The 21,609-nt window shown below is 48.8% G+C and overlaps 1 protein-coding gene across 1 annotated transcript; it reads left to right on the forward strand.

Moving 5' to 3' along the window:
- The first annotated feature begins 262 nt into the window (after nt 1–262).
- Nucleotides 263–21,383, forward strand: LOC139382281 (sodium-dependent serotonin transporter-like). Its single transcript, XM_071126160.1, has 13 exons — nt 263–785; nt 3,989–4,123; nt 6,039–6,261; nt 10,209–10,347; nt 10,656–10,790; nt 11,186–11,289; nt 11,469–11,596; nt 12,809–12,921; nt 13,443–13,574; nt 16,217–16,316; nt 16,562–16,662; nt 18,108–18,275; nt 19,200–21,383. Exons 1-13 carry the CDS (start codon nt 401–403, stop codon nt 19,269–19,271), a joined length of 1,935 nt encoding a protein of 644 aa, XP_070982261.1. The 5' UTR covers nt 263–400; the 3' UTR covers nt 19,272–21,383.
- The last annotated feature ends 226 nt before the right edge of the window (nt 21,384–21,609 follow it).

The following is a 21,609-nucleotide window of genomic DNA, read 5'->3' on the forward strand; positions in this document are numbered from 1 at the left end:
CCTGTGTTAACTAACCACTCAGGATATTCCAGAGAAGCCCAAATAAAGAGCAAACCATTCAAGGCAAAATACACAAGTAATTCAAAAAAAACATTTTCATTTCTAAACATGTCCTGTTGTTATCACAATGGTCATTTACACAAGTGGTGTTGTGTTTGTGTTGCAGTCTGGTACAGGTTGTGTCAACACTGGTGTTTGTCATAGAAGGCAGTGGAGCCAGTCCAAGTGTCTAACCCTACAGCGGCGCCCCCCCCCCCCCCCCCTGGCCCGGCCACACCTCTCCCTCTCCGTCTCTCTCTATGATATCCCTCATCCCCTGATGGGCACCTCATCACACCGTGCCACAAGTCCACTGTCGTCGCTAACAACCACACCACGCCACTAACCACCGGCCATCGCCATGGAGATGAAACAGTCAATGATGATGGACAGAGAGAACGAAGGAGGGGAGAAAGAGAAAGGGGAGGAGTCATCGCAGGAGAACGGCAGACTCATGCTGGCTGACGGAGGGGTGGCAGAGAAGGGGGACCCCAAAGTGAACTCTGGTGGGGGGTCAGGAGGGGTGTCCAACGGGTACCCCACGTCCACAGCACCGAGCCCCAAGGAGGGAGCAGGGGGTGTACCCGCAGGGGCCCTCAGGACTCTGGTGGTCCAGCAGACCAGTCTGGACCAGCCCCGGGAGACCTGGAGCAAGAAGATGGACTTTCTGTTGTCTGTGATTGGCTACGCCGTGGACCTGGGAAATGTGTGGCGCTTCCCCTACATCTGCTACCAAAACGGCGGAGGTGAGACCCGGGCCTGTTCATTCGAGCACGCTGTTGCAAAAAACTCAAATAAGCGTTTCTTGTTGGACACGTCTAGGTAGTCCCTCCTTGTTTCAGCCTGTTTTCTTACGTTTGGTGCCTAATGAACACAACCCAGGTTGAGGGAGAAAGTAACACTGGAAAGGAGAGAATCTGTAGCTGGGGAAAGGGAGGTTAAGGAAATTGACAGAGGAAACTAAACCATCTACAGTATACTGGTAACAATAAGCATTAATGCAGATTGAATATAGTTTTCCACACAACATATTTTCACACTTAATCATATAGCTAGATAAAGAACCATAAAGCAAGATAGATAAATCGGACAGAGCGTCCGGAAAACACAGACCATTCAAACCAACCAAAAGTTTGATCAAATGAACATTTACACCTCGGACAGAAATAGCACTGGGTAAATACATACACGTTAAACCTTGTGTCTTCTGTAATGAATGTTAACTTAATGTTCCCAGATGTTTACAAGGGAACTCTGCTGTCCTCCCTGCCTTTCTACAACTCTCCTCCTCACATCAAATACAGGCCTCCGATTCCATTTTATTGAATTTGCAATAATAACATCTTTGCAATATCCTGTTTCTCTGTTTAGTGGGAGCGAGGGAAAGAGAGAAAGAGAGATGGAGACAGGGAGACACTTGATAGAAGCAACACTATTAATTGTCTGTTTTTATGAGAGTGGCTTCAATCTATTCTCTCTCGCTCTCTCTCTCTCTCTCTCTCTCTCTCTCTCTCTCCCTTTCTCTCATTGCTTAATAACCTGTCTCCTAGTCCCAGCTACTGAATCAACAGTTATCTTTGCTTTCATGTCAACCACACAGATATAAATTCCTAATCAAATACAGAGACAGGCTCCAGTCCAGCCAAGCCCCTATCTCCCTGGTACTCTCCAGGGTTCGCCATGTCTTTTTTTCTCTGACATTTCCAATTCCTCCTCTCACTCCCTTTGCTCTTTAGGGTCAGCTACAGGTCAGTGTTGAAGGTTCCAGATGTTGATGTCAGTTGTTGTTAGATAAGGTGTGTAGAAATCTGGCAAAGAGTGCAGATATGAAACATGTGGAGTTTCTATTTTTGACCCATGAATGAAATTATTTTTACTCAATATACCCCAACCCCCGCTTTTTCCTTTTCCCTCTCTCTCTCCCTCGCCCTCTCTCTCTCTTGTGCCCTCTCTCTCTCTCGCTCTCTCCTGCGCCCTCTATTTCTCGTGTGCCCTCTCTCTCTCTCTCGTGCCCTCTCTCTCTCGCTCTCTCCCACGCCCTCTCTCTCGTGCCCTCTCTCTCTCTCTCGCTCTCTCACGTGCCCTCTCTCTCTCTCGTGTGCCCTCTCTCTCTCTTGCTCTCTCCTGCTCCCTCTCTCCCGCGTGCCCTCTCTCTCTCGCTCTCTCCCGCGCCCTCTCTCTCTCGCGTGCCCTCTCTCTCTCTCATGCCCTCTCTCTCTCTCGCTCTCTACCGTGCCCTCTCTCTCTCGCTCTCTCCCGCGCCCTCTGTCTCACGTGCCCTCTCTCTCTCTCGTGCCCTCTCTCGCTCTCTCCCGCGCCCTCTCTCTCTCTCTCGCGTGCCCTCTCTCTCTCTCGCTCTCTCCCGCGCCCTCTCTCTCTCGCGTGACCTCTCTCTCTCTCGCTCTCTCTCACGCCCTCTCTCTCTCGCGTGCCCTCTCTCTCTCTCGCTCCCTCTCGCGCCCTCTCTCTCTCTCTCGCTCTCTCCTGCGCCCTCTCTCTCTCTCTCTCTCGCTCTCTCCCGCGCCCTCTCTCTCGCTCCCTCTCGCGCCCTCTCTCTCTCGTGTGCCCTCTCTCTCACTCCCTCTCTCGCTCTCTCCCGCGCCCTCGCTCTCTCCTGCGCCCTCGCTCTCTCCCGCGCCCTCTCTCTCTCGCTTGCCCTCTCTCTCTCTCTCTCTCTCTCGCGTGCCCTCTCTCTCTCGCGCCCTCTCTCTCTCTCTCTCTCGCTCTCTCCCGCGCCCTCTCTCCCTCACGTGCCCTCTCTCTCTCTCGCTCTCTCTCGCGCCCTCTCTCTCTCCCGCACCCTCTCTCTCTCTCGCGTGACCTCTCTCTCTCGCTCCCTCTCGCGCCCTCTCTCTCTCTCTCTCGCTCTCTCCTGCGCCCTCTCTCTCTCTCTCTCTCGCTCTGTCCCACGCCCTCTCTCTCGCTCCCTCTCTCTCTCTCTCTCTCTCTCTCGCGTGCCCTCTCTCTCGCTCCCTCTCTCTCTCTCGCTCTCTCCCGCGCCCTCTCTCTCTCGCGTGCCCTCTCTCTCTCTCGTGCCCTCTCTCTCTCTCGCTCTCTACCGTGCCCTCTCTCTCTCGCTCTCTCCCGCGCCCTCTCTCTCACGTGCCCTCTCTCTCTCTCGTGCCCTCTCTCGCTCTCTCCCGCGCCCTCTCTCTCTCGCGTGCCCTCTCTCTCTCTCGCTCTCTCCCGCGCCCTCTCTCTCTCGCGTGACCTCTCTCTCTCTCGCTCTCTCCCGCGCTCTCTCTCCCTCACGTGCCCTCTCTCGCTATCTCTCGCGCCCTCTCTCTCTCGCGTGCCCTCTCTCTCTCTCGCTCCCTCTCGCGCCCTCTCGCTCTCTCCTGCGCCCTCTCTTTCTCTCTCTCTCTCGCGCTCTCTCCCGCGCCCTCTCTCTCGCTCCCTCTCGCGCCCTCTCTCTCTCGCGTGCCCTTTCTCTCGCTCCCTCTCTCTCTCTCTTGCTCTCTCCCGCGCCCTCGCTCTCTCCCGCGCCCTCGCTCTCTCCCGCGCCCTCTCTCTCTCTCTCTCTCGCGTGCCCTCTCTCTCTCGCTCCCTCTCTCTCTCTCCCGCGCCCTCTCTCCCTCACGTGCCCTCTCTCTCTCTCTCTCTCTCTCGCGCCCTCTCTCTCTCCCGCACCCTCTCTCTCTCTCGCGTGACCTCTCTCTCTCTCGCTCTCTCCTGCGCCCTCTCTCTCTCTCTCGCTCTGTCCCGCGCCCTCTCTCTCGCTCCCTCTCTCTCTCTCTCGCGTGCCCTCTCTCTCGCTCCCTCTCTCTCTCTCGTTCCCTCTCGCGCCCCTCTCTCTTTCGTGTGCCCTCTCTCTCTCTCTCGCTCCCTCTCTCTCTCGCTCTCTCCCATGCCCTCTCTCTCTCGCGTGCCCTCTCTTTCTCTCTTTATCTACCCCTCTCTGTCTATCTCCCCATCCCTCTCTCCCCCACTCCCCTACCTGTTGTCCCAGGTGCCTTCCTGCTGCCCTACATGTTGATGGCGGTATTCGGTGGCGTGCCTCTGTTCTACATGGAGCTGGCACTGGGGCAGTTCCACCGCAGCGGCTGCATCTCCATCTGGAAACACATCTGCCCCATCTTCAAGGGTAAGAAGAGAGGAGGGGAGATGGAGGGAGGGGAGTGGATTCGACTAATTTTGTTAACATGATGAAGCTTGTCAACTATTTTGATAAGTGTTATGGAGGAGTTATGAGAGGAGAGGAGTCGGGAGAGAAGAGGAGTCGGGAGAGAAGAGGAGAAGGGGATTCAGGGGAGTCACGGGAAAAGGGGAATCAGGGGAGAAGAGGAGTCAGGGGAGAAGGGGAACCAGGGGAGAAGAGGAGAGAAGAGGAGTCAGGGGAGAAGAGGAGAAGTGGAGTCAGGAGCGAAGGGGAGTCAGGGGAGAAGAAGAGAGAAGGGGAGTCAGGGGAAAAGAGGAGAAGTGGAGTCAGGAGAGAAGAGGAGTCAGGGGAGAAGAGGATTCAGGAGAAAAGGAGAAGAGGAGTCAGGAGAAAAGGAGAAGTGGAGTCAGGGGAGAAGAGGATTCAGGGGAGAAGAGGAGTCAGGGGAGAAGAGGATCCTGGGGAGAAGAGGATTCGGGGGAGAAGAAGAGAGAAGGGGAGTCAGGGGAAAAGAGGAGAAGTGGAGTCAGGAGATAAGGGGAAAAGAGGAGTCAGGGGAGAAGAGGATTCAGGGGAGAAGAGGATTCAGGAGAAAAGGAGAAGAGGATTCATGGGAGAAGAGGAGTCAGGAGAGAAGAGGAGTCAGGAGAGAAGAGGAGTCAGGGGAGAAGAGGATTCTGGGGAGAAGAGGAGTTAGAGGAGTCAGGGGAGAAGAGGATTCATGGGAGAAGAGGAGTCATGGGAGAAGAGGAGTCATGGGAGAAGAGGAGTCAGGGGAGAAGAGGCGTCGGGAGAGAAGAGGCGTCGGGAGAGAAGGGGTGAAGAGAAGTCAGGAGAAGAGGAGTCAGGGGATAAGAGGCATCAGGAGAGAAGGGGAATCAGGAGAGAAGGGGAGAAGAGGAGTCAGGGGAGAAGAGGCGCCAGGGGAGAAGGGGAGAAGAGGAGTCAGGGGAGAAGAGGAGTCAGGGGAGAAGAGGAGTCAGGGGAGAAGGGGAGAAGAGTGGAGTGGTAGATCCAGAAAGACAGTGAGCAGCTAGCTGCCTGTTAGAGCAGATAGATGAGTGAATGTCTGAGAGACAGATAATATGAACTCTCCGACCCCTTCAGCACGTTCCTCATGAAAGTCTCTGCATCCCCTTGTTGTGGTGATGTCCAGCTCTCTGTTATGGAAATTGTCACATTTCCCACGGAAATGCCAGCATGCTTAGAAACGTCATGTTATGTAAAACCCAGTTGTTTCCAAATGTCATCTCCTACTTGAGTCGGACTTGAATTAGCTTGAAAACAGATAGATAGGTTTAGATCTCTGAGTGATGGATGGAGCGAGTTATCCCCGACCAACCCCAACCCCACAACACAGAACACACCTTCATCTCAAACTCTCTTCCCATCTGGTCAGAGTCTGGTTTGCTCGATGCCCTGGTCCGCCACTTGCCTCGTTTGTCTCTCTACCCCACTCTCTGCCTCGTTTGTCTCTCTACCCCACTCTCTGCCTCGTTTGTCTCTCGACCCCACTCTCTGCCTCGTTTGTCTCTCTACCCCACTCTCTGCCTCGTTTGTCTCTCTACCCCACTCTCTGCCTCGTTTGTCTCTCTACCCCACTCCCTGCCTCGTTTGTCTCTCTACCCCACTCTATGCCTCGTTTATTTCTCTACCCCACTCTCTGCCTCCTCCCTCGTTCATTCATACCTGTGTTAATCCTAATGGAAAAACAGACTCTCTTCTCTCCATCACAAACTCTCTCGCTCTGTCTCTCCAACAGTTATCACCGGCACCATCTATATATGATTATAGGACGGTATAAAGGGGCTGTGCGGGTTCATGACAAGTCTGACGATGCATTATCATAACTGCATTGTCATGCATTATACCTTACATTGCCTTTTCCTTTCTGCGAAAGGTATTGGCTTCGCCATCTGCATCATAGCGCTGTACATTGCGTTCTACTACAACACCATCATGGCGTGGGCCCTGTACTACCTGCTGGCGTCATTCCGGCCCACCCTGCCCTGGACCACGTGCTCCAACCCCTGGAACACGGTCAACTGTCTCCGCTACCTGTCCACCGACAGCAACATCACCTGGACCAACACGTCCACCTCGCCCGCCGAGGAGTTCTATACGTAAGTCAAGACCATGTAAGTGCAAGGCAGGACGGAGGGACGAGGAAAAGGGGGCTGCCAGGGACATTAGACGGTAGAGGACGGAGGGGTAGACAGCATGATGGGCTCGGTGGAGGAGAGGGGAGGAGAGGCAGAGAGGACAGTGACTGGATGGGTGGATGAAAGGTAGATATGGATAGGTGGAGGGAGATAGGAGGAGAGGCAGAGAGGACAGTAACTGGATGGGTGGATGAAAGGTAGATGTGGATGAAAGGTAGATATGGATAGGTGGATGAAAGGTAGATATGGATAGGTGGATGAAAGGTAGATATGGATAGGTGGATGAAAGGTAGATATGGATAGGTGGATGAAAGGTAGATATGGATAGGTGGATGAAAGGTAGATATGGATAGGTGGATGAAAGGTAGATATGGATGAAAGGTAGATGTGGATGAAAGGTAGATATGGATAGGTGGATGAAAGGTAGATATGGATAGGTGGATGAAAGGTAGATATGGATGGGTGGATGAAAGGTAGATATGTATGAAAGGTAGATAAGGATAGGTGGATGAAAGGTAGATATGGATAGGTGGATGAAAGGTAGATGTGGATAGGTGGATGAAAGGTAGATATGGATAGGTGGATGAAAGGTAGATATGGATGGGTGGATGAAAGGTAGATATGGATGGGTGGATGAAAGGTAGATATGGATGGGTGGATGAAAGGTAGATATGGATAGGTGGATGAAAGGTAGATATGGATAGGTGGATGAAAGGTAGATGTGGATGAAAGGTAGATATGGATGCGTGGATGAAAGGTAGATATGGATGGGTGGATGAAAGGTAGATATGGATAGGTGGAGGGAGATGGGAGGAGAGGCAGAGAGGACAGTGACTGGATAGGTGGATGAAAGGTAGATATGGATGGGTGGATGAAAGGTAGATATGGATAGGTGGATGAAAGGTAGATGTAGATAGGTGGATGAAAGGTAGATATGGATAGGTGGATGAAAGGTAGATATGGATAGGTGGATGAAAGGTAGATATGGATAGGTGGAGGGATAGGTTAAGTTACCTGAACTTAAAATGTTTAGTTGGCCCAAACTTGTCTCATATGTTCATTCAACTGTTATTTGTGCATCTACCTAAAGAAGACTGTGAAACTGGTTATACACACACACACAAACAGTGCTTTTAACATGCAATATTTTCAACTTATCTATTTGACATAAGTGTTTACATTTTGCGTGCTCATTTATATAGTAATTATTATTCAACATGAACTCACACTTAATCTGACTTCTCTCATCTTTAATTTTATTTATTTATTTCAGCAATTTTAGGGTGTTTCCCATGCCGAGAGAGAGAGAGACTAACGTGGATGTCCATTCTAGTAATGATATTTCTATGGAAAAAAAGCAACTGGTTCTGTCATTCCTGACTTTGAGTCTGGTTCACTCCTATCAATCTAAGAGAGATTTGGGGCTTTGTCAAGGTTGACTCTATTCTAATGCACGTAAAACTCCTCTGCCTCATGTCTGGCACCAGAATTTCTGTGTTTTTTTTCATAAACCTTGTCATTCTGTCCATCTGGTATGTTTTCTTACAGTGCCTTGCGAAAGTATTCGACCCCTTGAACTTTGCGACCTTTTGCCACATTTCAGGCTTCAAACATAAAGATATAAAACTGTATTTTTTTGTGAAGAATCAACAACAAGTGGGACACAATCATGAAGTGGAACGACATTTATTGGATATTTCAAACTTTTTTAACAAATCAAAAACTGAAAAATTGGGCGTGCAAAATGATTCAGCCCCCTTAAGTTAATACTTTGTAGCGCCACCTTTTGCTGCGATTACAGCTGTAAGTCGCTTGGGGTATGTCTCTATCAGTTTTGCACATCGAGAGACTGAAATTTTTTCCCATTCCTCCTTGCAAAACAGCTCGAGCTCAGTGAGGTTGGATGGAGAGCATTTGTGAACAGCAGTTTTCAGTTCTTTCCACAGATTCTCGATTGGATTCAGGTCTGGACTTTGACTTGGCCATTCTAACACCTGGATATGTTTATTTTTGAACCATTCCATTGTAGATTTTGCTTTATGTTTTGGATCAATGTCTTGTTGGAAGACAAATCTCCGTCCCAGTCTCAGGTCTTTTGCAGACTCCATCAGGTTTTCTTCCAGAATGGTCCTGTATTTGGCTCCATCCATCTTCCCATCAATTTTAACCATCTTCCCTGTCCCTGCTGAAGAAAAGCAGGCCCAAACCATGATGCTGCCACCACCATGTTTGACAGTGGGGATGGTGTGTTCAGGGTGATGAGCTGTGTTGCTTTTACGCCAAACAAAACGTCTTGCATTGTTGCCAAAAAGTTCAATTTTGGTTTCATCTGACCAGAGCACCTTCTTCCACATGTTTGGTGTGTCTCCCAGGTGGCTTGTGGCAAACTTTAAACAACACTTTTTATGTATATCTTTAAGAAATGGCTTTCTTCTTGCCACTCTTCCATAAAGGCCAGATTTGTGCAATATACGACTGATTGTTGTCCTATGGACAGAGTCTCCCACCTCAGCTGTAGATCTCTGCAGTTCATCCAGAGTGATCATGGGCCTCTTGGCTGCATCTCTGATCAGTCTTCTCCTTGTATGAGCTGAAAGTTTAGAGGGACGGCCAGGTCTTAATAGATTTGCAGTGGTCTGATACTCCTTCCATTTCAATATTATTGCTTGCACAGTGCTCCTTGGGATGTTTAAAGCTTGGGAAATATTTTTGTATCCAAATCCGGCTTTAAACTTCTTCACAACAGTATCTCGGACCTGCCTGGTGTGTTCCTTGTTCTTCATGATGCTCTCTGCGCTTTTAACAGACCTCTGAGACTATCACAGTGCAGGTGCATTTATACGGAGACTTGATTACACACAGGTGGATTGTATTTATCATCATTATTCATTTAGGTCAACATTGGATCATTCAGAGATCTTCACTGAACTTCTGGAGAGAGTTTGCTGCACTGAAAGTAAAGGGGCTGAATAATTTTGCACGCCCAATTTTTCAGTTTTTGATTTGTTAAAAAAGTTTGAAATATCCGATCGTTCCACTTCATGATTGTGTCCCACTTGTTGTTGATTCTTCACAAAAAAACACAGTTTTATATCTTTATGTTTGAAGCCTGAAATGTGGCAAAAGGTCGCAAAGTTCAAGGGGGCCGAATACTTTCGCAAGGCACTGTAACTGGCAACCTGGCATCTAGCTCGATCATCTCGATCATCTTTCACCGTACCAAGTTATTTTTGCCAAGTTATCTTATCTCCTTATTCTGTTGTGTCAGCATCACATATCCACAATATGTTTATTCAATTTCTATCATTGTTATTTTCTTCTTTTTTTTAATCTATCTCTTGCCTAGTCCTTTCACGTTCTACCTTTTATGACCCTGGAAATCAAATAAAATCTTGCTCAATGCGTTTATTTAGCGTCCTTCGCCGGGAGGCTGATACTTAAGCTAAATAAACACACACGATACAAGAGCAACTGTTTATTTTCTTTCAAAATATCATCAATTATCCCCATCTATCTGCAGCAAGCAACCTGCCAGATGTATGAATGCTTTTCCTCTCCCGATCACTCTATTTCCCTATAAATGACTCCTTTCTCTGTTATTCTGTCTCATCCCCTCTTCTCATCTCTCTTCCCGACAATCCCTCTCCTTTCCCTGGTTGATCCCCCCCCCCCCCCTCATCCATCTCCTCAACCCCTCTCTCACCCCTCTCTCTCCTTATCCCTCACTCGCCCCACTCTTTCACCCCTCTCTCTCCTTATCCCTCTCATCTGACACCTTCCTCCTCATCCCTCTCTCCTGATCCCTCTCATCCCTCCCCTTATCCCCCTCTCTCCTCACTCATCTCTCTTTACCCTCCTATCCGCTCCTCATCCATTTTGCTCATCCCTCACTCCTCTGTTCCGTAAAGGCGTCAGGTACTGCAGGTACACCTGTCCCCAGGTCTGCACCAGCTCGGCAGTGTGAGTTGGCAGCTGGCTCTCTGCCTCCTGTTCATCTTCACCATCGTCTACTTCAGCATCTGGAAGGGAGTCAAGACCTCTGGCAAGGTGAGCATGGCTGGGGGATGGAGAAACAGTAGATAAACAGTAGATCACAGTAGGTAAACACTGTGAACTCTGTTTCTCACTGATGCCTCCTATTCATACGTGCCCCTCTCTTTCTCTCTGTCGCTCCCTGCATCTCTTCCTTCCTCTCTCTCTTCCTCCTTCACCCTCTCTCTATCTCCCTCTCTCTCTCCTCCACCCTTCTCTCTCTCTCCTCCACCCCTCTCTATCTCCCTCTCTCTCTTCCTCCTTCACCCTCTCTCTCCTCCACCCCTCACTCCCGACCCCTCTCTCTCTCCCCTCTCTCTCAGGTGGTGTGGGTGACAGCCACCTTCCCCTACCTTGTCCTGCTGGTGCTGCTCGTTCGTGGGGCCACTCTGCCCGGAGCCTGGAGGGGCGTGGTCTTCTACCTCAAACCTGATTGGGGGAAACTGCTCAGCACCACAGTGAGTTGGCCCACTATTTGTTTAGGTTTACAGCCAATCCTTTGTCATCATACAACACACTGGCACCGAGTCATACTGCCTGATGTTTTCCTAATACCTAGTTTGTCTTCTTCCCGCTTTCTTATCCACCTCTCTCTCTCTCTCTCTCTCTCTCTCTCTCTCTCTCTCCCCCTCTCCCTCTCTCTCTCTCTCTCTCCCTCTCTCTCTCTCCCTCTTTCTCTCTCTCCCTCTCTCTCTCCCTCTGTCTCTCTCTCTCTCTCTCTCTCTCTCTCTCTCTCTCTCCCTCTCTTCCTCTCTCTCTCTCTCTCTCTCTCTCCCTCTTTCTCTCTCTCTCTCCCTCTCCCTCTCCCTCTCCCTCTCCCTCTCTCTCTCTCTCTCTCTCTCTCTCCCTCCAGGTATGGATTGATGCTGCAGCTCAGATCTTCTTCTCTCTGGGGCCAGGTTTCGGGGTTCTCCTGGCCTTTGCCAGCTACAACCCCTTTCACAACAACTGTTACAAGTGAGTCTCCATTTCTCTTGATACAGTACAATCTATTTATGAACCTGCCCATATGGGATGTTTCTTTCCCTCTCTTTCTTCTCTTATCTCCCTCTCCATCCCTTCTTTCTTTCTATCTCTCCCCTTCACTCTGCCCTCGCTCTCCACCCCCCCCCTCCCCCCCTCTCCCCTTATCTCAGGGATGCGTTGCTGACCAGCTCTGTGAACTGCCTGACCAGTTTCCTCTCTGGGTTTGTCATCTTTACCGTGCTCGGCTACATGGCTGAGATGCGCAAAATAGGCGTGGAGACCGTAGCCAAGGATGCTGGTAAATCAATCAATCAAATCTGTAATCTATTTTTCATATCCAGCAGTTGTTGTAGGATTTATTTATTTTTACATCAGGGCCCGTATTCACAAAGCATCTCAGAGTGCTGATCTAGGATCAGGTGTCCTCCCCCTTCCCTTGTAATCTTATACAAAATGATCTAAAAAGGCCCAGTGCAGTCAAAAACGTGATTTCCCTGTGTTTGTATTGACCAATAAGAAAGAGAGTTCCAAACCCCTCTACCAATAACAGCTACTTTTCAGTTTTCCCCTCCCCACTCAGACCACTCCCAGACAGTCCTCGCAAAATTTTTGCTTGAGAAATTTCTCTTTGCTAGGAATATTTTTGACCATTTGAATTAAAAAATAATTTCAGTAAGGTACTTTATTGTTACCCAGAAATGATTAGATATTGCATTGGACCTTTAATGGAAAACTGATCCGAGATCAGCTCTCCTACTCTGAGACACTTGAGAAATACAGGCCCAGATAGTTCACAGGTTATCTGAATTCAGACAGTAATTGAAATCTGGCAATTGAGTACAGACCAGACTGTGGAGAATCCTAACGTAAGACACTCTGTCGTAACCGGCTGCGACCGGGAGGTCCGTGGGGCGACGCACAATTGGCCTAGCGTCGCCCGGGTTAGGGAGGGCTTGGTCGGTAGGGATGTCCTTGTCTCATCGCGCACCAGCGACTCCTGTGGCGGGCCGGGTACAGTGCGCGCTAACCAAGGTTGCCAGGTGCACAGTGTTTCCTCCGACACATTGGTGCGGCTGGCTTCCGGGTTGGATGTGCGCTGTGTTAAAGAAGCAGCGGCTTGGTTGGTTGTGTATCGGAGGACGCATGACTTTCAACCTTCGTCTCTCCCGAGCCCGTACGGGAGTTGTAGCGATGAGACAAGATAGTAGCTACTATAACAATTGGATACCATGAAATTGGGGAGAAAAAGCAGTAAAAATTCAACAAAAATAATAAAAATAAAAATACATTTAAAAAAGACAGGACTAATTGCCCACTATTCCTTTTTGATAAAGGCCCAACACCACATGTAAAAGCCTCAGGGGCCCGTATGGAAATAATTACGATCCCTTAAGTGCTTTCAAACATGAAAGAGGACAGTTAAGATGCCACATTTCCACCGTGCGTGTGTGTGTGTGTGTGTTTGTGTGTTCCCTTTCCTAATATGTTGATTGTCTGTCTCTTCTGCCAGGTCCCAGTCTGCTGTTCATCATCTATGCTGAAGCCATCGCCAACATGCCCGCTGCCACCTTCTTCGCCATCATCTTCTTCCTCATGATCATCATGCTGGGGCTGGACAGCACGGTCAGTGGCACATACACACACACACATACGTGCAAGCACAGATGAATACACATGTACAAATGCGCATGCACACACATGCATAAGGGTGTGTGGTAATCTTACAGAATTACTGGTTCTCAAATTGATTGTCTGTTTTTGATCAGTTCTCCGTTCTTACATAAATGTACTTCTACTATGTGTGCTAATTCATTTAACCCAGGCTCTCAGGTTGTGTTGAGTGTGTAATCATCCAATCAGGCTCTGAGCTTAGAAGGGGGGGGGGGGGGGTTACTGTCAACAGAACTGATGCTGAAGGAACAGTTTGTGTCTGAGGATCTTTCTGTCTGGGTTTACCTGTTTTTTTGTGATCTTCTATAGCTGCGCAATTATTATTTTCCTCTCTCGTGAGCATCTCTCTCTCGCTCATCACTCTCCACCTGTCTCTCCTTTTCTCTCTCCCTTTCTCCTCTGAGTTACTCCTCTACTGACTCTCTCAATTTAATTTCAGTTTAATGTCTCTCCCTTCTTGTCTTCCTGTGTAGTTTGCCGGTCTGGAGGGGGTGATCACAGCCATGCTGGATGAGTTCCCCCAGTTGTTGTCTAGGAGGAGGGAGTGGTTTGTCCTGGGCCTGGTGTGTGTCTGCTACCTGGGAGCGCTCTCCACCCTCACCTACGTGAGTCTCCTCTCCACTCTACCTAGCCTCGGTCCCACTCCACCTAGCCTCAGTCCCACTCAGCCTCAGTCCCACTCCCACTCCCACCCAGCCTCAGTCCCACTCCCACCCAGCCTCAGTCCCACTCCCACCCAGCCTCAGTCCCACTCCCAACCAGCCTCAGTCCCACTCCCACCCAGCCTCAGTCCCACTCCCACCCAGCCTCAGTCGCCACTCCCACCCAGACTCGGGCCCACTCCAGCCAGCCTTGGTCCCACTCCAGCCAGCCTCGGTCCCACTCCACCCAGCCTCGGTTCCACTCCAGCCAGCCTCGGTTCCACTCCAGCCAGCCTCAGTCCCACTCCATCCAGCCTCAGTCCCACTCCACTCCACCCAGCCTCAGTCCCACTCCACTCCACCCAGCCTCAGTCCCACTCCACCCAGCCTCAGTCCCACTCCAGCCAGCCTCAGTCCCACTCCACCCAGCCTCAGTCCCACTCCACCCAGCCTCAGTCCCACTCCACCCAGCCTCAGTCCCACTCCAGCCAGCCTCAGTCCCACTCCACCCAGCCTCAGTCCCACTCCAGCCAGCCTCAGTCCCACTCCACCCAGCCTCAGTCCCACTCCACCCAGCCTCAGTCCCACTCCAGCCAGCCTCAGTCCCACTCCACCCAGCCTCAGTCCCACTCCAGCCAGCCTCAGTCCCACTCCACCCAGCCTCAGTCAAATCAAATCAAATGTATTTATATAGCCCTTCGTACATCAGCTGATATCTCAAAGTGCTGTACAGAAACCCAGCCTAAAACCCCAAACAGCAAGCAATGCAGGTGTAGAAGCACGGTGGCTAGGAAAAACTCCCTAGAAAGGCCAAAACCTAGGAAGAAACCTAGAGAGGAACCAGGCTATGTGGGGTGGCCAGTCCTCTTCTGGCTGTGCCGGGTGGAGATTATAACAGAACATGGCCAAGATGTTCAAATGTTCATAAATGACCAGCATGGTCGAATAATAATAAGGCAGAACAGTTGAAACTGGAGCAGCAGCACAGTCAGGTGGACTGGGGACAGCAAGGAGTCATCATGTCAGGTATTCCTGGGGCATGGTCCTAGGGCTCAGGTCCTCCGGGAGAGAGAAAGAAAGAGAGAATTAGAGAGAGCATATGTGGGATGGCCAGTTCTCTTCTGGCTGTGCCGGGTGGAGATTATAACAGAACATGGCCAAGATGTTCAAATGTTCATAAATGACCAGCATGGTCGAATAATAATAAGGCAGAACAGTTGAAACTGGAGCAGCAGCACGGCCAGGTGGACTGGGGACAGCAAGGAGTCATCATGTCAGGTAGTCCTGGGGCATGGTCCTAGGGCTCAGGTCCTCCGAGAGAGAGAGAAAGAAAGAGAGAAGGAGAGAATTAGAGAACGCACACTTTGATTCACACAGGACACCGAATAGGACAGGAGAAGTACTCCAGATATAACAAACTGACCCTAGCCCCCCGACACATAAACTACTGCAGCATAAATACTGGAGGCTGAGACAGGATGGGTCAGGAGACACTGTGGCCCCATCCGAGGACACCCCCGGACAGGGCCAAACAGGAAGGATATAACCCCACCCACTTTGCCAAAGCACAGCCCCCACACCACTAGAGGGATATCTTCAACCACCAACTTACCATCCTGAGACAAGGCTGAGTATAGCCCACAAAGGGGGGGGGGGGGCGCGCCATCCCAGACAGGATGACCACATCAGTGAATCAACCAACTCAGGTGACGCACCCCCTCCAGGGACGGCATGAGAGAGCCCCAGTAAGCCAGTGACTCAGCCCCTGTAATAGGGTTAGAGGCAGAGAATCCCAGTGGAAAGAGGGGAACCGGCCAGGCAGAGACAGCAAGGGCGGTTCGTTGCTCCAGAGCCTTTCCGTTCACCTTCCCACTCCTGGGCCAGACTACACTCAATCATATGACCCACTGAAGAGATGAGTCTTCAGTAGAGACTTGAAGGTTGAGACCGAGTTTGCGTCTCTGACATGGGTAGGCAGACCGTTCCATAAAAATTGAGCTCTATAGGAGAAAGCCCTGCCTCCAGCTGTTTGGAGGCCTGCGTCTCCCACTGTTTGGAGGCCTGCGTCTTGTGACCGTAGCATACGTGTAGGTATGTACGGCAGGACCAAATCAGAGAGATAGGTAGGAGCAAGCCCATGTAATGCTTTGTAGGTTAGCAGTAAAACCTTGAAATCAGCCCTTGCTTTGACAGGAAGCCAGTGTAGAGAGGCTAGCACTGGAGTAATATGATCAAATTTTTTGGTTCTAGTCAGGATTCTAGCAGCAGTGTTTAGCACTAACTGAAGTTTATTTAGTGCTTTATCCGGGTAGCCGGAAAGTAGAGCATTGCAGTAGTCTAACCTAGAAGTGACAAAAGCATGGATTAATTTTTCTGCATCATCAGTCCCCTTGGCTCATTACCCAGGTTATTATACTTTCATCCAATCTGTTTTTTTGCTGGTTATTTAGCAATGTCCAGAATCTCCTGAATGGCCTGAAGCAATGCTGTCGGGAAATAAGTCGAAAATAAGCTGGAACATCAGTGGTATATACTGTAGAAATGTCTCTATAGTCTCTATAGCTTTCTTCCCAACACCCATGCATTTCTCTGGAACTCTGTTTTAGGGAGGTGCGTTTGTGGTGAAACTGTTTGAGGAGTATGCCACGGGACCTGCTGTCATCACTGTGGTCTTCCTAGAAGTCATCGCCGTTTCCTGGTTCTACGGTAAACTGACAATGATGTTGCTGACAAGGCCCGCATAGTCTGACATTCTTTGGAATCAGCTTTTTCATTTTTGATTTAATGGATGTGTGTTTGTGATTGGTTTGTAACCTGACTGCACTAGACATGTCTCATTTGGGACAATAAAACAATGGATGGATGGATGGATAAGGCGATTCCATATTGAGACACTAAAGTGTGTGTGTGTGTGCATGTGTTTCATTCTGTGTCTTTGTGTCCATTTTCAGGCACAAGTCGTTTCTGTGCTGATGTCCATATGATGCTGGGCTTCTCTCCTGGATTGTTCTGGAGGGTGTGCTGGGTGGCCATCTGCCCAATATTCCTACTGGTGAGGCACACACACACACACACACACACACACACACACACACACACCGGCTGTACATACAGTTGAAGTAGGAATTTTACATACACTTAGGTTGGAGTCATTAAAACTCATTTTTCAACCACACCACAAATGTCTTTTTAACAAACTATAGTTTTGGCAAGTCGGTTAGGACATCTACTTTGTGCATGACACAAGTCATTTTTACAACAATTGTTTACAGATTATTTCACTTATAATTCACTGTATCACAATTCCAGTGGGTCAGAAGTTTACATACACAAGTTGACTGTGCCTTGAAACAGCTTGGAAAATTCCAGAAAATGATGTCATGGCTTTAGAAGCTTCAAATTGACATAATTTGAGTCAGTTGGAGGTGTACCTGTGGATGTATTTCAAGGCCTACCTTTAAACTCAGTGAGTCTTTGCTTGACATCATGGGAAAATCAAAAGAAATCAGCCAAGACCTCAGAAAAATAATTGCTGACCTCCACAAGTCTGGTTCATCCTTGGGAGCAATTTCCAAATACCTGACTGTACCACTGTACAAACAATAGTACGCAAGTATAAACACCATGGGACAACGAAGCCGTCATACCGCTCAGGAAGGAGACACGTTCTGTCTCCTAGAGATTAATGTACTTTGGTGCGAAAAGTGCAAATCAATCCCAGAACAACAGCAATGTATCTTGTGAAGTTGCTGCAGGAGGGACTAGTGCACTTCACAAAATAGATGGCTTCATGAGGGAGGAAGATTATGTGGGTATATTGAAGCAACATCTCAAGACATCAGTCAGTAAGTTAAAGCTTGGTCGCAAATGTGTCTTCCAAATGAACAAAGTTGTGGCAAAAGGGCTTAAGGACAACAAAGTCAAGGTATTGGAGTGGCCATCACAAAGCCCTGACCTCAATCCTATAGAACATTTGTGGGCAGAACTGAAAAAGCGCGTGCGAGCAAGGAGGCCTACAAACCTGACTCAGTTACACCAGCTTTCCAGAAGGAATGGGCCAAAATTCACCCAACTTATTGTGGGAATCTTGTGGAAGGCTACCCAAAACATTTGACCCAAGTTAAACAATTTAAAGGCAATGCTACCAAATACTAATTGAGTGAATGTAAACTTCTGACCCACTGGGAATGTGATGAAAGAAATAAAAGCTGAAATAAATCATTCTCTCTGCTATTATTCTGACATTTGTAAATGAGAACTTGTTCTCAACTTGCCTACCTGGTTAAATAAAGGTGAAATAAATAAATACATTTCACATTCTTAAAATAAAGTTTTTATCCTAACTGACTTAAGACAGGGAATTCTTACTAGGATTAGATGTCAGGAATTGTGAAAAACTGAGTTTAAATCTATTAGGCTAAGGTGTATGTAAACTTCCCACTTCAACTGTACCTGTTCGAAAAACACCACTTCCTCCTACGTCGCATCTCTCCTCAGTTCATCATTGTCAGTTTCCTGGCGTTCCCCCCGGAGGTCAAGTTGTTTGACTACGTCTACCCACCTTGGACCACAGTTCTGGGCTACTGCATCGGAGTGTCCTCCTTCATCTGTGTACCAGCCTACATGGTGTACCACCTGCTCACTGCCAAAGGGACCTTTAAACAGGTAAGAGCCTCCAGAGGGCTTGGGGAGGGCCTCTCCCCCTCCAGTCCCCCTCCAGTCCCCCTGCCATCACCAGGCTACTAACAGAGGACACAATCAAAAGGAGAGATGCAGAGAGTAGGAATACAAGCCACCACGGCTTCCAGACACACACGCAAACATAGACAAGCGACAGACACCGCGAGGACCTGCACACTGTCACGTTGCCAAGCCAGAAAACAGCCCCTTGTTTGAGAAGACAGACAGACTGACACCAAATTGCATGGTACACACAGCACCTTCCTCCCTCCTCTCCCTGCCTTTGATAAACCTGTCATCCAATAAGCCCAGTGTTTGCCAGTGCCTCACCGCACAATGGGACTGAAAGACAGTGTCAGCAGGGGGGGGGGGGGGGGGTGTTCTGGTCGTACATCTGTGTTAGTGTGTGTGCGTTACGTGTGTGAGCGTTGTATGCCTAACCTGCCGCTGCGGCCAGTGATCGTAGACAGACGGATCAGAGCGAGGTCAGGATGTGTGTGACAGCGCACAGTCTGTGTGACAGCGCTCAACAGGAGCGATCTGTCGGGTTACGCCGCAGTTATACCAGTTATAGCAGGCACTACTTATTGCGCTCAGGCTACCAGAAATCAGTCACTTTCAACAGAAGCAGACACGGGAAAGTCCCATTTTATGAGTGGCGCGAAGGGACGGTTTTGCTAGATAGCTTTGACACTATGCTGGATAGGCTAACAGCCAACGTGCCAATTTGCATGTTGTTCGGAATATAGAACCACAACGAGAGATCTCTGTGATTCCACAAGATAACGTGTAGTATAACCGGACTGTTACAAGGGGAACCCAACACGCAATTACAATGGATGACATGAAATAACCCTGGTGTTCCCTCCTACCCCTCTCTTTTCTCTTCTTCCCTTCCTTATCCCTCAGCGTCTCCTGAAGGGCATCACCCCTGTACCCAGTGGGCCTCACAGTGACATTATCATCACCCACGCCGTCTGACCCAGTGGTCTGACCAGGCCCGGTGGACTACACCCCCCTCTGCTGGACATAGAGCACAACTGCAGGATGGGGAGGGTTTGTCCCTTCCCCCGCTTCCCCTCCAGAACACCCACAGCAAACTTCAGCACTAAGGAACCCCGTCCATCCCACTGACCCCAGGGGTGAGGTGGAGTGCCGGGCCACACTGTCTGCAGCATCCCACCCCTCCTCCCGTCATCTCCCTCCTGGCTCATTCTGTTAGCTAAACCGTTAGCGGCTAATGGCGTCACTGTTTTCATACTGGCCCACGCTGGTCAGAGCATTTCAACCACCCGACAGAGGGTTTTTTAGATGCCACAGCACAATGACATGTGTACTGTTACAATTGGAATCCATCCATTCAGTATGATTCATAAACATACACACGCACTCTTCCTTGTCTCTGTTCTGTCAGGTCCATTTTTATATCACAAACAAACGTCTCACGGCTTCATTTGACCTTCGATCCTTGTTTCTGCTTTCAGATATTTAGCCGGACATTGATTGCAAAATCCAGGAATCTTTTTACATGTCTAAATGAAGCCAAATGTTCCATCGGTATTTCTACAGATATTTCCAGATGTGAGCTGTTGTCATGTTTTAGAATGACTTGGTGGGAGCTTGTCAGTGTTTCTGAATGGGAATGGGATGGCTGAACCTATGAAGGGTCTTGATGAGTGTCAGAGCGTCTCCACACGGTGAAGCTCTGTATGTTGGTGTAGTATGACGCACTGCAGTACTGATTATGCTCTGTAAGCATATCCAGGTTGTTGGGGAACATAGAGACAAGTTCAGAAGAGAACACAGGGCTTTGTCCAGTCATATGTGGGGGGATTCTTGAGCTGCAGTATGGAAGGCTCTGGTGTGTGTGTGTGTGTGTGTGTGTGTGTGCGTGTGCGTGTGTGTGTGTCAGAAAAAATTGGAAGGAACGTGGGGAGAAGCTACCCTGTGCAGATTAGAAGGAGTCGTGGGTTATATTATTGCAATATACATATATATATTTATTTTAAATAATTATTATTGCTGTCAAATCTATGTATGCTTTCATGTAATTTACCAAAAACTGACATGCTGATTTAGTCTCTTAATATGTAAAACACCATTTACATGTGAATTACTTATAGTGGGAACCAAATATCGATCACAACTATTTTCATCTCCATCGCTCAGTCCTCAAGGTTGCGTCTGAAACAGGTATCTGTCTTTACTCTCTACCAAATCATCTGTTGTGTGTTGGACTGGGAGTAAAAATATGGCATGTACGTGTGTATTAGTCTTGGAATCGGTGTATGTCTCTTTGTTCTGTGAATACCTGTCTTGGATGCATTACTGTATGTTTGTGCGTGCCTCAGACCTGGGTTCAAATACTATAGGGAATCTTTCAAATACTTTGTGTTTTCTTTAGCCTGCCTAGGGCCAGATGGGCGGGGTTTGTTTTAGCCTGCCTAGGGCCAGATGGGCGGGGTTTGTTTTAGCCTGCCTAGGGCCAGATGGGCGGGGTTTGTTTTAGCCTGCCTAGTGCCAGATGGGCGGGGTTGTTTTAGCCTGCCTAGTGCCACATGGGCGGGGTTTGTTTTAGCCTGCCTAGTGCCAGATGGGCGGGGTTTGTTTTAGCCTGCCTAGTGCCAGATGGGCGGGGTTTGTTTTAGCCTGCCTAGTGCCAGATGGGCGGGTTTGCAGGTTTGCGACTGTTCTATTTGTTCCATTGAACCAGGCAATCAAATCTGAAGTATTTGAAAGGATTTCAAATAGTATTTTAACTCAGGATTGGTGTACGTGTGAGCGTGCATACATGAGTGTGTGCGTGTGTACATTATGAATGGAAGTAGCAGTGTTGGACTTTGTGAGTGTGTGCATGCCAATGTGTGTAACCTGTGCTTCAACTTGTGTCTGTGAAGTGACCTTCTCTCGTCTTGTACTTCGCCAAAATATCCAATGAAGATGATGTTAACATCCCTCCCTTGTACCTCTCGAGCCTACATAATGTATGATCTATGTGCGTCTGTAAAAGATTGTATTGAGAAATAAACCTGTATAGAAGAAAGATATAAATATATATGAATTAATAGATAAATAAAGTTAAGATGTAAATGAGTAGCTATGCCTCTTGCATTTTTTTCCCCGAAATGCTTTTGTAACACTGTTTTATATGTTTTGTAACATTGTAACTCTTGAATTGAGTTCATTTCTGAGATTATTTTAGGAATGAGGTAGTTTAGTGCTGAGGGCACAGTTAGACAGACCATTTTCCACTATACACATCCCACTGCTAGGGGCAGTAGCTAGGGCCAAGTGCTTGAAGAACCAGCAAGGCTTGATA

This window comes from Oncorhynchus clarkii, chromosome 24 (genome assembly GCF_045791955.1).
Source record: "Oncorhynchus clarkii lewisi isolate Uvic-CL-2024 chromosome 24, UVic_Ocla_1.0, whole genome shotgun sequence".
Classification (NCBI taxonomy): Eukaryota; Metazoa; Chordata; class Actinopteri; order Salmoniformes; family Salmonidae; genus Oncorhynchus; species Oncorhynchus clarkii.